The sequence below is a fragment of the Rhinolophus sinicus genome, linkage group LG05 (genome assembly GCF_036562045.2).
Source record: "Rhinolophus sinicus isolate RSC01 linkage group LG05, ASM3656204v1, whole genome shotgun sequence".
NCBI classification, from domain to species: domain Eukaryota; kingdom Metazoa; phylum Chordata; class Mammalia; order Chiroptera; family Rhinolophidae; genus Rhinolophus; species Rhinolophus sinicus.
In genome coordinates, this window is record NC_133755.1 from 26,365,712 (window position 1) to 26,383,290 (window position 17,579).

The 17,579-nt window shown below is 32.8% G+C and overlaps 1 protein-coding gene across 5 annotated transcripts in view; it reads right to left on the bottom strand.

Annotated features, from left to right (window-relative positions):
- The window catches only part of MAP4K3 (mitogen-activated protein kinase kinase kinase kinase 3), a 141,479-nt gene that overhangs the window by 16,753 nt on the left and 107,147 nt on the right, over positions 1 to 17,579 (bottom strand). For all 5 annotated transcript variants that reach the window (XR_012496304.1, XM_019742613.2, XM_019742638.2 and 2 more), the window contains 8 exons: positions 15,719 to 15,761; positions 14,130 to 14,289; positions 13,160 to 13,272; positions 9,593 to 9,634; positions 7,228 to 7,312; positions 5,896 to 5,975; positions 2,369 to 2,429; positions 2,168 to 2,285 (listed from right to left, as the gene is read on the bottom strand). Coding sequence is in view for 4 of the 5 variants with exons in the window: in XM_019742613.2 (XP_019598172.1) it covers positions 2,168 to 2,285; positions 2,369 to 2,429; positions 5,896 to 5,975; positions 7,228 to 7,312; positions 9,593 to 9,634; positions 13,160 to 13,272; positions 14,130 to 14,289; positions 15,719 to 15,761 (702 nt within the window). In the remaining variant the exon portion in view is untranslated. The remainder of the gene's footprint in view (positions 1 to 2,167; positions 2,286 to 2,368; positions 2,430 to 5,895; positions 5,976 to 7,227; positions 7,313 to 9,592; positions 9,635 to 13,159; positions 13,273 to 14,129; positions 14,290 to 15,718; positions 15,762 to 17,579) is intronic.

Genomic DNA, 17,579 nt, shown 5'->3' on the forward strand with positions numbered 1-17,579 from the left:
CGGGTTCTGAAAGATCATAAAGAATACTACATGACAAGAAAAAAAAATCAACTACTAAGTATACCTTTGAGTTAATAATAAAACTATTCAAAATTGAATTGTGGGCAGCATACTGAAATGTCATAAAAACTTATCATTTTCTTAGTGACCTACAAACCTAGCTTAATTTTAGTCATGATTTTATAAAAAGACAATAAAATTTATTTTAACAGCACCCAATTAACGGGAATCCTAAGTTAACTAACATTCTCAATATATTTAATGTAGGATATTTTAGGGTACACTACAAACACAGATCAATTTACCATGCCTAATAATGACAATAGATCTATTTATTAAGAGCCTACTAGGTGCTAGAAAACATGATAGGTACTTTACATACACAATTTATTATTTTCAAAACAACTCTGCAAGATGGGTAGATTGGTTCTTTTTTACAAATGAATATGTTGGAGAGGTTGTATAATTTATCCAAGGACCTAGTAAGTGAATGATGCGGGATTTAAATTCAAGTCTACCTGGACTCCAAAGCCTATGCTTTATTAAAAAACACAGATAATATGGTACAACAAGTACCTATATTTATAATGAGTACCATGAAGCATTATAAAATGCTCAAAGGAAGCTTAATTTGTGCTAACTATATGGAGAAGAAATGGTACTAATACATATATAAAATATAACCATGCAAAAAAGGTTTTCAGATTTCCTGCCAATAAACGAGAGAATGAAGAGTAGATTTTACAGTGATTGATTTCTAGATAATGAAAATGAAGTAAGTGGGAAGGACACACTGGTGAGTGCTACTAACACTAAAGACTGACTACAACAAAATAACCTCAAATAATAGTTTAGAGGTAAAGTAATTCTTAAAAAAATAGCTGATGTAAAATCTTACTGAACGGAAATTCTTTAAAGGAAGAGGTAATACCGTATTCAATTTTGTCTCAGCTATATACTGGGATACTTTCTGCACATTTGGTATATTCAGTAAAATTTTGAAGAACTGAACACAAAGGTCTCTATTCTGACAAAACTGTATGCATTCAAGTTTACATGCCTTAAATTCCTCAGGGGCTCTTTACTTGTATCTTATATATACTTCTAAAGCTTGATGGTCAGTTCACACACCCACAGTAATTTAGGATTATCAAGTTAGAAAGTTGGATGGAGATGTGCTATACGTAGGCAGAAAAACAATAGCAAAAAGTGGCAGCTGAGAGAAAAAGAGGGACATATAAACTATATGAGAAGAAAGAAACTCCCCAACTCTATTCCTGGGGCTAGCTATGGGAGCAATACCCCTAACTCCGACTACAGATATTATAGTACAAGTATAATAATCAAGTTAATAATCACAACTGAGTCATCATAAAAAGATCTAATTAAGCTCAATTAATCTACTTTAAGAAGACAGAAAAGCATGTGGTGTATTTTAAAATAATTTTCACCAAAAAGGTTAATTTTTAACAAGTTTTTGTGCACAAAGGGGCAAATTTTAGCCATCGTGTAAACTCAGCAACCGAGAACAATAGACTTTCAAGGTATTTGAAAGCCAAGGTTCTACATTAGTTGCTTTACAAATAATATTGTAAAGGAAGAATGGCTATATTACAAAGTTTTTGTAAAATGCAATTTATACCAGACTCAGAAGACCTTTTAGTCAATAAATAAGATCTAATATAATAACCAAAAGGAAGAAAGTGTAATTAAAAATCCCTGGAAATAGAAAAGAAAAACCCTAAATTTCTAAGTAATTTTCTTGTAATTTAAAAACACCTTTAATAAATCATCTTGATTTTCCAAGTTTAGAAAACTGTACTTTCAGAAAAATTCATTTTATTCAAAATAACAGATATGTCAAAAGCACTATATGTAATGTAAAATTACCATCAGATTACAGAAAAAAATTAGTTATAACCTTCTAGAAAAACAGAATAAAAATTCAGAAAGAAAGTGTTTGGTATAACTGGTAAATATGACATAGAACAATTTTAGGATAATGTGATAAACACTTGAGAAAATATATTACTTCTTATATTTTTTTTTATTTCACATGGTTTCTACTAACCTATATTGGAAGCTTTTTCAAATTCTGTAGTATATTTATTAGAATGAATTAACATATTATGTCTAAGGATGAAAACATATTTAAATGTATAGTTACCTTGGCAGTATTCTGTCAGGGAGTTTGTGTGCTGGAATAGCAACAGGTAACTTTTGCATTTGTCTTGCATAATCAAAAAGCCCTGGTAAATTATGGGAATAAAGCTGAGAAGCTTTACCTGTTGAGAAAAATAAATATGACATAAAAGCTAATAATATAAATAGAAACAATTGTAAAGTATTTAAAAACAAAAGGACTTACCAGATATTGATAGTAAGCAATTGTTCATTACATACAACCATGTACACCTTCGAGGGAATAGCTGATTAAAAAAAGGCACAAAGTTTATTAAAAAAAATAATAGATAACTGCAATGTATATTAACCTAAGCTATCATATCAATACAGTTCTTAAAAAAGAAGTGTTTTCTAATAGAAATTCATTTTATAAGGCATTTAAAACAAGATGATATACATACATACACATTTATGAGGGAGGGAAAAAAATAAATTAGCACTGTAATTTCATTACCTAAATCTCAACATGGTATGATTAGCCTGAGTCTCCTCTATGGTAAGGACTGTGTAATCCCAAACTTTGCAGGAAAAGGACATTTTCAAATAATGTCTATTCCTTTACTTTGGTTCTGGGGTTAGACTCTCCTGTGTACTTCCCCCAAAATGTTCTAATCTAGGAATATATAGACACGAATGGCTTTTGGAGCAGAAAAGATAGAAAAAATGATCATAGTGTAGTGGAACATACAATATGGAAACACTAAGTATGGAGAAAAAAATGGCTGAGAGAGAATATGATAAAAATTTATCATAATGAATACACACACACACACACACACACACACACATGGAATTCATTACTGTAATCTAGCACACATAAGCACTGAGAGGAACCTCTGGAAGCTTGAAGTGATTAGTATTTAGGGCAAAGAAAAGGGAATTTAATGGAACACAGTCCATATACTTTGAAGGAAGGGGAAAAACCTGCTCAAGATACTTCATGATGAATATCAAGGGTTCTCTATGTCATCCTTGCACCAGCAGCACCTGGGTATTTGTTAGAAATGCAAATTCTTAAACCTTAGCCAGATTACTAAAGCAGACGTTCTGAAGGTGAGCCCAGCAATCTATGTTTTAACTGGTGCTCTATGCAATTCTGATGCACACTGAAATTTGAGAACCACTGATAAATATAATTAAGCATTCTGATTTAACAAACTTGGCTGCCGGGTTTGCTCTGGCAATTCCTACGAGGTTACTCCAAAATAGACTGGGATGAGAGTAGGGAATGGAGAGAAAGAAGAAATAAATGAAACGTATCAAGGCCTCAACAGACAGTACTATATTAAAGCACAAAGTCACAGTGATGGCCCTGATAATTAGCAAAGGTAATAATACAAGGAGAGAACACAGTAAAATCTATTTTAAACAAAACCTGATTGTTTCATTTATTTGCAAAATACACTCACATAAAATACTTAATTTCTCCAAACAAGTAAGATGTGGCACCTGCCATATAGTTTTTAATTTTGAAAAATGTGGCCTCTTCTGGAAGGCAAAATGTTTCACTTTGAAGGGCATGTTTAGCTAAGATAATATTACTCTAAGAGTGTAATTTCAAACGCTGAAGCACCTAAGAAGGGGACTTATTGCAGACTGGGGTTGAGTGGAGTTGACGGATGCCTCCATGTAACAGTCCCTTCAATTAGGTTGATGAATGCTTATCCACTTATGCATGAAGTTGGTCTTGTTCTTTACAATTAATATTGCTACCAGAAATATAATTTTTAGGTATCTTATTATATCCAAGAAAACTATTACCACGTTTGAATTAGTTATTCACTAATTATTATAAGCAACAAGATTTTTTTTTCCCCTAGTTCTTATGAATTTTTCAGCCGCTTCACTCTACTAATCCTTTCTGTGCTTCAGATTTCTCATCTGAAATGAGAATAATACTGTTCTGAGACTTGTTGTGAAGATTAAATAAGTTAATATATGTAAAGCATTTAAAAATAGTGCCTAGCACATAGTTAGCTTTGTATGGATATTAGCTATTAATATCATTACTACCATTTTTGTAGGTTGTTTAGTGTTCCTGATCTCTGGGTACTAAATGTCAAAAGCTTCGCCTAGTCATTTTGACAATCAAAAATGTCCCCATGCAATTCCAAATCTCATTTTTCCCTCTTTGTCCTCTCTACTTCTGCCTGACTCAACACTTCTTTACCCTTTAACCATACTCTCTAGTTTCAATTCTCACTCCACTGCCAACAGATATTTCTAAAACAGATCTAATTATCAGCATGGTACACAAAGCTGGGGTTTGATAACCTGCCTACCCAAACATTTCCATTTATTGTTACTATTCTACACTCATTCTATGAGGTGTGATCAAAAAAATACAGTGAATGTTTAAATTAAAAAAAAAACAACTTATTATAGTAAAAGTCATATTGCCATTAATCCCCCTCAAAATACTCCCCCTCACTTCAAACATATTTATGCCATCATTCTTGCCACTTTCTGAAGGAGCTCTGGAAGTCCTCTTTCGTGAATGTCTTTAGTTGCACTGTCATGGCTGCCTCGATGTCGTGATTCAATTCAGAACGTTTACCTTTCATGATCACTTTGACTTTGGGGAAGAGCCAGAAGTCACATGGTGCCATATCTGGTGAATAAGGTGGATGAAGGCACATTGTAATGTTTTTATTTGACAGAAATTGCCATGTATCAGAAGTGATGTGTGGCACGAAGCATTGTCATGATGGAGGATGACTCAGGGCACACTTTAAAACACACCTTCTCTCAACCATAGTTCACACCCAGCTGACTGCACCAAACAAGTTGAAACTTGTCACACACTGTTAACTAAGGTTCGATGTGCAACTTCCCGTATTGAAGATCCCTGACTTTCCACTGGATGGAACTCAGCAGCAGCATTCACCATATTTTGTGATCACAACAGAAAGGCTCCTTGTCACACATCACTTCTGGTACAGCAATTTCTATCAAATAAAAACATTACAATGTGTCCTCATCCACCTTATTCACTGGATCTGGCACCCTGTGACTTCTGGCTCTTCCCCAAAGTCAAAATGACCATGAAAGGTAAACGTTTTGAATCGATTCAGGACACCGAGGCAGCCACGACAGCACAACTAAAGACACTCAAGAAAGAGAACTTCCAGAACTGCTTCAGAGAGTGGCAAGAACAATGCGATAAGTGTGTTCAAAGTGAGGGGGATTAATGGCAATGTTTCTTTTACTTTAACAAGTTTTTTTTTAATTTAAACATTCACCATATTGTTTGATCACACCTCGTACATTTTAGTCGAATTGTCCATTCATGGTTCCCCATACTGTGTTACAGCTACATGCCTTCATTTTATCCTCTGTCTGTCTAGTAACCTTCCACTCATCGACATTTACAGTCCATTTCAAACGTCTCTCCTCATTTCCCCACAGGAGGTGCTACAGTAGTGACTTCTGCCTCTGTGGCCTATACCTGTACTCATTCCTAGTGTGACACCCAACCCTGAGTGTTGCAGTTACTGGTTTATGTGTCATTTTTCTCTATTAGATCATGAGCTCCACAAAGGTAAGAACTAGTCTTGTGAATTTGTCTTCAATATCTGGTAAATAAAACATGTTCTATGAAGGTTTTATGAATAAAAGAGGCAGTAAATCATAGAATTAAAACTTATTTCTTGTCAGTATGTATGTATATAATAACTTAAAAACTAAAAAAGAAAATACAAAATAATATACCTGTTCCATTGATGTTTCATGAAGTTCATTAAGATTCAAGGTATAAATCCCTTCTTCGGCACCAAATATCAAGTACTGATCTAAAATGCCAAAAGTAATCCATTGATTTTGATATATATAAAAAGCTTTCTGAAAGGATTTATGTAGTCTAAAATTAAGTATTTTTTATTTTAATGCAAATAAGTGGTTAGACAGGCTAGCTTGAGTTATATGTAAATATTACCCTCAAAGCAGTGAAGAGTGACATGCTAGGACTTCTCACTCATCAGTGGGTGCTAAGGACTGGCAGAGAATCTGCAGCTCCTTTTCTAAAATTCCTTTAAGAGAGGATCATGCGCAACTGATATACAGAATGTAAATGAAGAATAGCTGATACAGATTTTAAAAAGTTTGTAAATGGGCTATTATTATAAGCATAAACATAAAAAAAAAAAAAAAAAAAAAAAAAAAAAGAGGATCTAACTAGTGCCTCTTCAAAAAGTTAACTAAAACTTGGATACCTGCTATGATACTAAATATCTCCTAGAAGATATCAAAAGTTTGGCCATGGTCCTATTTGATCTGTTTTTATGATAATATAAAACAACAGGTCAAGAACTTTTCCAGACTAAACTGAAGTATGCTGAGAACAACGTAGAATGCCAAGAGCATTTCACCCCGTGTTCAGAATTAGTACTGGTAGATTAAAAGCACAGGCTTTGTGGTCAGACAGACTGAACTGCCTTCAAACTGCAGCTCTACCACTGAGTGGCTGTGAACCTCTCTGTCATTTTCCCTACCTGTGAAACAAAAGCACCTACACCTTGGATTTTTAAGATTTGGAGAGAACACATGTGTGTATTTGTATCTATCTCTATGTATATCTTATATAGACAGACATTAAGATATAGATCTATAGTGAGAGGATGCAGACAGTCTTTAGTCAGTGCCTAATGACAACTATTCTTAGCATGACCTTTTAAGGTGAGAGATCCTCTAAAGTGGTCCCTAGATCCTGAATCCTTGGTAGTTAAATTCCTTTATCAATGGCTGTGTCTATAACACAAAGAGAGTGAGTGATCGAGTGGCAACAGAAGAAACTTTCTGGAGGAAATTAGGGTAGCATAAAGTATATGGTTTCATTACATTGATATAGTGACTAAAGAGTGAAATTTTAATGTCACGTGTCACACCTCAAACACTGCTAATAACAGAGAAACGTTTACCTTACATTTTTAAAAAATTGTAACAAAAACTTTTTCAGAAAGATTCAGAAAATGAATAAAATCAAATGTTTCATAGCCTCAGTTTAAAAAATAATCAGAAAGATAACATAAAAACATACAGTACTACCTCTAGTATCTGGGTTTATCCATGAAGTTGCACAGTGAATTTTCAAGGGACATCCATTAAAAACCTTTGAAAAACATGCACCCATCTGAAAACACAAAGAATAACCAAGTAAGAATACTAAGCCATAGTCATTTGCCTTACAGTAGTACTACAAAGGTTCCAAGCACAACAGTGATTATCGACTAATGGAAGATTTTACTTTAGAGGGTCATTTTATTTTTCCTATCTTCTCAAATAAAGCAGTAAGAGCAACCAATTCTGCACAATAATTTGTTTACAATTACTTAGACATCCTACATCAAGAGCAATATAATATTCCCTGGTAAGAAGGAAATCATAATCTCTACAAAGGTAAAACATTTTCTTATTTGGTTTCATGAGCCTGAAAATGGTGTTTATCATTAAATTTAATATTATAAAGTAAAAGACATATGGTTGATTTAAAATTCATATATGTACATCAATCTCAAAACACACAGAACCATTTCTTTTTTTAATGGAGCAATCTGATTATTTTCCCTGGTAGGAATCAATAGAAAGCTTTATTCTTTGATGTTAATATTTATTTATCAAACCCATTTACAAATCTTTCCGATAATAACCATTTTATAATGAAATCCAGTATCACTCATTTGATCTTTTTTTGATCTTCAAAGAATAAAATGTTAACTTTGAAATTATTGTGCATGTTGGAATAAACAAATACAAGAAAGCTTACTCATTTAATCCCTTTTACTACCAACAACTTGGGGGGAAAGAATACAAAAATATTTGGTTAGAAGAACAGCATTGCGCATCATTTTATAGCAGTAATGTCCTTCACAAACGTTGAAATAATACTCTGAGAGAACATATCACTAGTTGATTAACATAAAAATAAATCTTAAGATTTCCTTTTTACTCACAGGAACCTACCAACCAGTATTTTAAGGATTTTAGTACCCTCCCAAAAAAGAAAGGAAGGAAGGAAAGGAGGGAGGGAGAGAGGGAGGAAGGGAGGAAGGAGGAGGAGGAGGGAGGAGAGGGAGGAAGGAGGAAGGAGGGAGGAGGAGGAGGAGGGAGGAGGGAGGAGGAGGAGGAGGAGGGAGGAGGAGGAGGGAGGAGAGGGAGGAAGGAGGAAGGAAGGAAAGGAAAGGAAAGGAAAGGAAAGGAAAGGAAAGGAAAGGAAAGGAAAGGAAAGGAAAGGAAAGGAAAGGAAAGGAAAAGGAAAGGAAAGGCCTGGCAATAGAATCAGGTGGTAGGAGATGGATAAAAAAATGTTTTCATGGTATAGGGAAGAAATTGTATCACTTTACTAATCCTAATAATTATCCTTTAAGATAGTAACCAAAATTTGTATGTTAAGGTACTGCTAACCCCCTAAAAATACCAATGACAAAATGAGGTATAAAACAAACCAGTCCTGACCTTAAGTTAACTTGTATATTAATCCTATCTGGCTGGCATCCCATAGTTATTAGCTCTTCCCTGTGAACTGTATACCTGATGTAAGAGTTTTATCTTGTAGCCAAATAGGACATTTCATCCCTATTGTTTATATATCTCTGCTAGATTTGAGATCTCTTTACACTCAAAACATTTTTTTTATTTTGAAAAATAAAATATAATTGTTTAGATCTTTGTATTAATTAAAAACTAGAGTTAGAAAGTAGAAAGGCTAAAAAGTAGAATTGGGAGTTTAAAAACCAGAAAAACTATAGACATCTTCTAGTGCTACACAGGTTTTGGATTATACATAACCTGTAGCAGTGAAAATGTAGTTCTATGTATACTAACCTAAAATTACATTTACTTAATATAATTTTAATTCTAAGAAAAACAGCGTGGTCTTTAAAAACAAACAAACAAAAAAACACCGCCTAATGGACTATAACATAAGACATCTAAGTTCTAGTTGTAGGTCTGGTTAGAGTTAGGTAAAGCTTTGTGATGTTGGTGACTAAGATTTTTGGGTCTCAGTTGTACTCATGGAAATAAATAAAGAGTTTGGGCCAGATGCTCTTTAAATGTTCCTTCTAGTTCTAAAGTTCTGTTTTTGATAACTGAAAACATGTTAGAAAAAACATGTCGCATCTACATTTTGTACTTCCTATTATTACATCCACGTCCTTTTTTCACATTTCTTCCAGAGTACCTGTGAGGAAGATATTAACAAATTTTGGAATAAAGGAGCTTTAAAATGTATATTGTAATTTTATTTTCAAAAGCTACTTTTCAGATATAATCAATTAATAATTAGCAATCTTATACATTTTTTCAATAATAATGGAGGTTCTTTCAAATAGGCAAATATTCTAACTAAAGGTACACATACGAGCAATTGTATTTAGTTTGAAAACTTAACCTATTTGATATTTATACTTACATGGACTTTAGGTGTTGGGGGTAGACCATTACTAATAGGCTTCTAGAAAAGAACATATGAATAATTACACTTATTTTGTTGCTATTTGGTATAGCAATATTGTATTTCAAACACATATATTAGAATAAAATACACGAATACTTTTTTTGTAAAACAAGACATTTCAGATAAGACTGAAGTTCCCTATAACCCCCTTCCATAGTCTACTTAATCCTAGTACCTGTCAACCCCCCAAAATGCGTTTAGTACATATCCTTCTAAATCTTTCTCTAGACTATTATATGTACTCATCTATTTGTGTATCCTTCCAGACCTTTTAGTATATATTTATTAATATATACATGTCTTCACAGAAAATAGTTGTGTGTGTTTTTTAAAACAATAGTTATGCATTATTAAGCAACTTGTTCTTCACCTTAATATTGGGTCTTGGACAACATTTCATATCACAATATACAGATCTGGTTCATTTGTTTTAACTGTAGCACAGTATGACATACTTTATTAAGCTATTCCCTAATTGTTATTGGATATGTAGGTTATTTTCAATTTTTTTACTCTAACAATGCAGAAATGATCACCGTTGAGTATATCCTACTATGTAACGTGTGAATGGTTTTTTAAGGTATACTGTGAGAAGTGAAACTACTGGAACATTTTAGGGATACTGACTGCCAAAATGTCTTTCAGAGTGCCCACATCACATCACACCCATCAGTAACGTATGAGAGTCCTGGTTCCTTGTAGTCTCACAGACACTTAATGTTATCAAACTGATAAGTAAAAAATGTTTTCTCATTAATTTGAATGCCTCTGATTGCTAGGACGGTTGAAAATCTTTTTTAAAAAAACACGTTTATTGCTATCTTCTGTGAATTGTTTTTTCATTTTTACTGAGTTATCTTTTTCTTATCTATTTGTTGGAGTTCTAGATTTGAATATTTTATGTTACATATATTACAAATGTGTTCTAGTCTGCAGATTACAGACCTTGTTTAAAATGTGTTTTATCAACTGAATTTTAGATTTTGATGGATTTAAATAATCATTTGTGAGCGTATACTGATAATTAGAAGGAGAGCAAAAACAACATTATTTGCTTACCTACAATATTCTCAAGAATACCAGATATTTTTCCAAAGAGCTACATTTCTGGGATATATGATTTGTTTCCCCAGAGAAGGAATCTCCTTGGGAGAGATTATATTTTAAATACAAACTTTATGAAAGTCTAGATTTCTTTCGAGGTTAATCTTAATAACAACTTTTAAAGAAATGTTATAATTTTTTCCATCTGATATAAATCAGAATTATTTAAACTATGTAACAAAAATTAACTAAAATGCTACTGTTAATTGACTTCATATACATGATACAAATATTCTGTGTAGTACTACTTATATGAGTAACAGTTGGACATTTCTAAAATTGACTATATTAAATTTACTTTGTAAATATGTTAATGAGGAGGTACTGCCTATTATTGTCACCAATCTCTGATAATTTTTTCCATTTGGCAAATAATTTATGTACTTATTTTTATATTTATGTTCTTAAACTATCTTCTATCATCCATTTTAGAAAAAACTCATTTTTAATTAAGGAGTTCTGAATATTATAACTTAGATTTAATTTAAGTATTGATAGAATTGGCTTAAATAATTTCAAGAAGCTGCACAAACTGTAATCATGTTTCAGTATATCATGGGTACTGTTTATCCTATGGTACAATCATGGACATATTTATTTCAAAATTATTAAGAATGTTAGTTTAACTAGTAGTTCCTTATCCTAGTGAATCAAGGTAATAGAAGAAGTGAATTAAAAATGTGTGCATAGGGGCCGGACCGGTGGCTCAGGCAGTTAGAGCTCCATGCTCCTAACTCTGAAGGCTGCCGGTTCGATTCCCACGTGGGCCAGTGGGCTCTCAACCACAAGGTTGCCAATTCAATCCCTCAAGTCCCGCAAGGGATGGTGGGCTCCGCCCCCTGCAACTAAGATTGAACACGGCACCTTGAGCTGAGCTGCCGCTGAGCTGCCGCTGAGCTCCCGGATGGCTCAGTTGGTTGGAGCACATCCTCTCAACCACAAGGTTGCCAGTTCGACTCCCGGAAGGGACGGTAGGCTGCACCCCCTGCAACTAGCAATGGCAACTGGACCTGGAGCTGAGCTGTGCCCTCCACAACTAAGACTGAAAGGACAACAACTTGAAGCTGAACAGCACCCTCCACAACTAAGATTGAAAGGACAACAACTTGACTTGGAAAAAAAAAGTCCTGGAAGTACACACACTGTTCCCCAATAAAGTCCTGTTCCCCTTCCCAATAAAAATCTTCAAAAAAAAACACCAAAAAAACAAAACAAAACTGAGTACATTAAAGAACATGTATCTCTCAAAGGTTATTATACTGTCTTGGGGTCATTAAGCTGAATTTTTGTACTACTACATTAGCAGCACTGCTAAAATTTAAACTGATAAAAGGAAAAAGGCACTACTGCTCAGTTGAACAGACTTCATAACACCCACTTCTGAAGTACATTTTATACTTTAGTTAAAAATGTCATAAATTTCACAAATTACAATGGATAGCACCAAATGCCTTAACTGAATTATAAAAAACAGTGTGTCACGTTCTATAGTAAAATCTTATAAAAACAGTTGAACTGATATGGTACAACAGCCTCTAACAATGCTTACGGTGCAAAACCATAGCTATTATGCACATAAACATATTAAATGTACTATTAATGTCCATAAAACTCACAACAAATACACACAAGTATACAAATATACACAAAAACTTCAAAAATATTGTCTCATCTCATGATCTCATTGGCATCTGCAGAATTGGGATTTTAAGAATATTTTGTTTTTTTAAGTGCTATGATGACAGATAAATGTCTTCTGACGAGAAAACTCTTTACAAATGCTAAAACTTTTTAAATCGCTGTGATAAATGTTATTTATGTTTTAGTATTTATGTCATAGTGTATTATCTAACAACTGCAACAAAAAGAGCTACTGTGGCTAATTTCATCTTTCTTGAAGTGACATTTTTTATATACTAAAAAATAATCTTAATTTTTCCTCCTTTGTTAGTTATTCAGAGTAAGAGTAGTAGTATCAGAAATTGCAAAATCTACAGTTAGACATTTATCCTAGGGTAGAAGCTATAGCTTTGTTATCTGCCCATGCCCTTCTTTCCTAAACTTCTTGAGATTGTAAAAGGAATTTTTAAGAATCAGTTCTCAATAATGAGAATAATTATAGTTATTTTCTGAACAATCAAGGGAATACTGTTTACCTGTATGCAGGTCACATTTTATAATACACTATGGATCAAACTGGCTTAAATGATTTGAACAGAAAGCCATCATTCAAATTTGCCATATTAAAGTTACTTTTTTTCAAGATTTAAACAATCTGTTATCACTATAATACACTAAAATACCAATACACTAATTGTAAAATACACAATTGCTGTAGAATTATAATTATAAAATTAACCAAATAGTGAAAAAGGAAAAAAATACAAGTAGACCTTATGAATATAAATAAATACCTACTGGTACATCTTTCTTTTCTTTTCTTGAAAGGTTTGTGCCTCTATGTTCATTCTGTTGTTGATATAATGAACCATCTCGTTCACCATTTAATTGGAAGGAGCTCACTCCATTTCCTTCAACAAGATATGTTTAAATATATTTTAAAAAGATTAATTCTCACAAAGATTTTTCATTCAGAAATTATCAAGTAGAAAAGAAAAATATCATTTCTGAGACAGTTTCGCCTTCATAAGGGATCACCCCATCAGAATGTTTAGTACTAAAGGAATTGTAATTACATACATGTTCTTCTACTTATATCTCTTTTTCTTTCATAAAGGCAAATTTAAATTCAAGTGGTATCTAAGTACATATATTTGTGTTAAAAAGACAAAACAGAAATACTGAATACATAAATACTTCCTGGAAAGGAACAATTTATATAGTATGTTATCCAAGAAACTTTTGTTGTTCTTTTTTAAATTGCTTCTTCTGCATGATACACAAGAAACTTTACATTAAAACAGCATCCTCTAGTATTAATTTGCAGACAAATACCTAGCAAATAGTGACAATTATTTTTCAAATGATTAAATGAAATAAAGGAGTTACACAAAGTACCCTCTTGTTTTTCTAAAACAGAAGCAGCCTAGAACCAAAACACATTTTGTTTGTTTAGAGTTTAATTTCTCCTGTTGCCAAACTATAGATAAATGTTGAATTGGGCATAAATAATTCTCCGAAAGAGGGAAGGCTAGATATGAAATGAGAAACTAGGGGCAAAATATTCCAGACTGCGGCATAGGTAATTCTGCCATAAATATACTTCAAACTAGGAGGTAAAAAGCAAAAAACATCTCCATAGACATTGTCTTCCTTCTTCTCTCCTCAAAGGAATTTCACATATTAATCTCAAAAGAAAGATTCCCTCCATTTTTTTCACACCTGAAAACCTGGTAACACACTTATTTCAGCCTCTCTTCCCCATTACCTAAAGCAACAGGCTTGTGTGGAGGTAATCTGGGAGGTGGTGGTCTAGGTGGGACTTGGGATGGTTTTGCTGGGCTCTCTGACATGGGACATCTCTTGATTGTTCCTTGATTATCATCCTCGGTAGAATGAGTTTCCTGTGGTATGAATATGGACTTAGGCTGAAATAATACAGAAAAGGAGACCAACGATTAAACATTATCCATGTTTTGCTAAACGTAAAACATATTAAATGTTTTTCCTGAAGTAAATATTATTATATACCAAAGGCTTTCAAACTGTGTTTACTACGAGCAGAGTTTTGAGGTTATTTAACTATCTGATTCAGATTATCTTAATAAATATCTTAAAATTGTACACTAAAATGTTTCCTCGGAGGAATAAAAAGGTCTCTTTCTATTAATTCGTCACAAGCCTTCCTACTTAGACTTGCCAAATAAAAATATTCTGGTCTTTCTGATTTCCAATTTAAATGAGTGGCTTTTTATTTTAAACATTCAGGCTAATTGAAGTTCAGCCCCTTACAAGGCTAATCTAAACTGTCTCTTTTAGATGACTCAATGCTTTTTATGTTAATGCTTAATCTTTCAGACTAGAGGGAGGAGAAGATACTAATTAAAATTTTAACATCATGGAGAATACTAACACAGCAATAGAAATGCCATAGATACTTTCTGTTCAGACAATGAAAAACATCCAATCAGCAGAAGGTTTGGAGAATTTATAAATGTGTTCCTTATTAGGAAGAGTACTCAGCAGTTATCTCTTTGAAATTCAGATCTCTATATTCTTGCTATATGAAACTAAACATGAAAGTACAGTATTATTTACCTGTGTGAATCACGATTTTCTCAAAAGTATAAAATGAAAACAAAATACAGTAATATATTGGATGCCAAGACTGGTCAGATTCCAATTCTCCTTTATAACCCCTGATTTCAAACCTTGTAGTAGCTCATTTTATAAAGTTTATTTTACAATTAAAAATGTGCTATGCATATAAGCTTACAAAAGTAAGCTTATGAAAACATTTATATTACCGCTATCTATGTTAACTCATTTTATCTTAAAAAACAAAACAAAACAAAAAAACACACAACCCCATCTGTTGGAATTATTTTATAATGCCTTTGTTTGGCAAAAGGATTTCATTGATTTAAAAAAAAATTGAAAATTACTGACCTATTTCATATTTTTAATTTAAAAGTACCATCTGCAAATTAAATATCTGTGATGATAAATCACTATTCTTTACCCATTTTCAGGAAATCAGTTAACAGATTGTATATTTTGAGGAATAAAAATCTTATAAAAAAATTTGAGTTCTCTAATCCAAGTGAAATAATAGTAATCCATTAACATAATCACTTTCATGTACAAATTTCTAGAACTTATTATTTAGAATAAACAATAAATGACAAGTTGGATAATTAAAAAAAACAAAAATAACAATCATCTACTTATTAATAACTTCATGATGTTTCTTTGTGGATCTCAAGTGAAAATAAGCTACAGAGTAACTATTAATACAACATTAAAGGGGCAGAAGAATGACACAAATCATTTGAATTGAAAAACAAATCTGCCTACCTTTGGTGGCAAAGGAGGTGGAACTTTTGCTTTCATTGTTGAACTGAAAAAATATAAAAGTTTAGAATTAGAACTCTTCATTTTGCAAATAAATCATTACTAAAATATAACTAATTTTTCAGTTATGTAAGAAAAACTTGCATAAACAAGTTCGTTTTTCTAAGTTCCTGAGTGTTTTCCAAAATGTTCCATGAAATGCTCAAGTTATGCTAAATGAAGTATTATTCAGAAGTAACTAAGAAGATATGCTTTCCTCATTACAAATATTACACAGTAATTAAAACTGGTAAAAAGATAATTAAAATTCCAGCTTATATCAACTGAAAGATAATTAATTAATATAAAAATGTAACAATTGGTTTGGAGAAAAACAGCAAAATGATATAGTATAAAAACATTATCACAAAATATACATATTTACTGTTAGAGATGAAATATCTCTGATGAAGCTCATCAAAAGCTATCTACATCCTCTATGAAATTATAGACAAAATTGATTCAATGAAGCTAAGATTCATTACAACCTAAGATTGGAGTTTAAAAAAATTTACAAAAAAATTAAGATAGAAAATAATTTTACTCTTAGAGGAGGAAATTGAGACCCAGAGAGATTAAGTGACCTGATCCAAAGTCACAGAGTAGTAAGACAGAAAGGAAAATCCATGCTTCCAAAGAGTTAGGTGCTCTAGTCACCCTATCATGAAACTGTATCTTTCTTAAAAAAAAAAAAAAAAAAAAATTAAGAACTGAGTATCAATGTTTACATAAGTGAAAACATTCCCTTTAAAAATACTATTTTTATCCAAAGTATTTGTTTATTTGAAATACATCAGATGAAATTTAATAAACCATAAAAGCCTCTCTGCAGTTGTAGTAATAATAATTACAGCAGCTATCAATTACTAATTTATGATACTAAACTACAAGATATATTTACTGTCTTTGTTAGTTTTTTTTCAAAGTTCTTTGTTACTAACTTGTGCTATGGACTGATTGTGTCCACCCAAAAATTCTTATGTTGAAGCCCTAACTCCCAGTGTGATTACGTTCGGACACAGGGCTTCTAGAAGGTAATTAAGGTAAACGAAGTCACAGACACAGTGAGGTCCTGCTCTACTAGCATTCCTGGCCTTTTTAAGGAAGATCTGGCTCTCTCTCTCTCTCTGTCCACATAGCAAGAAAAGACCACGTAAGGACACAGCAACAAGGCAGCAACCAGGAAGAGGGCCCTCACTAGGAACTGAATCAGCAGGCACCTTATCTTCAACATCCTACCCTTCAGAGCTGACAAATTTCTGTTGTTCAAGCCATTCAGTCTATATTTTGTTATGGCAGCTTGAGCTAGCACAGATTTTGGTACCAACAAGTGGGATGCTGATGTAACAAATATCTAAAAATGTGGAGGCAGTTTTGGAACTGCAAGTGGGTAGAAGCTGAAAGAGTTTTGAGGTACATGTTAGAAATATGGACATTAAGAGTGATTCTGGTGAGAGGTCAGAAAGAGGAGAGCTGCTGAGAAAGTTTCCATCTTCTTGGAGAATACATAAATAATCAACAACAAGACGTTGGTAGAAATATGGACATTAAAGGCCATTCTGGTGAGGTCTTTGATGGAAATGATGAACATGTTACTGGAAACTGAAGGAAAGGTGGTCCTTGTGATAAAGGGGCAAAGAACTCGGCTGAATTGTGTTCAGTTTCTAGTGTTTTGTGGAAGCTAAACCTTTCATTTCAAGTGATGAAATTGGGTATTTAGCAGAGGAGAATTTCTAAGCAATGTGCTGAAGGAGTGGCTTGGTTCTCTCTGACTGCTTATAGTAAAATGAGCAAAGAGACAGATAAATTGAAGGATTGTTAAATA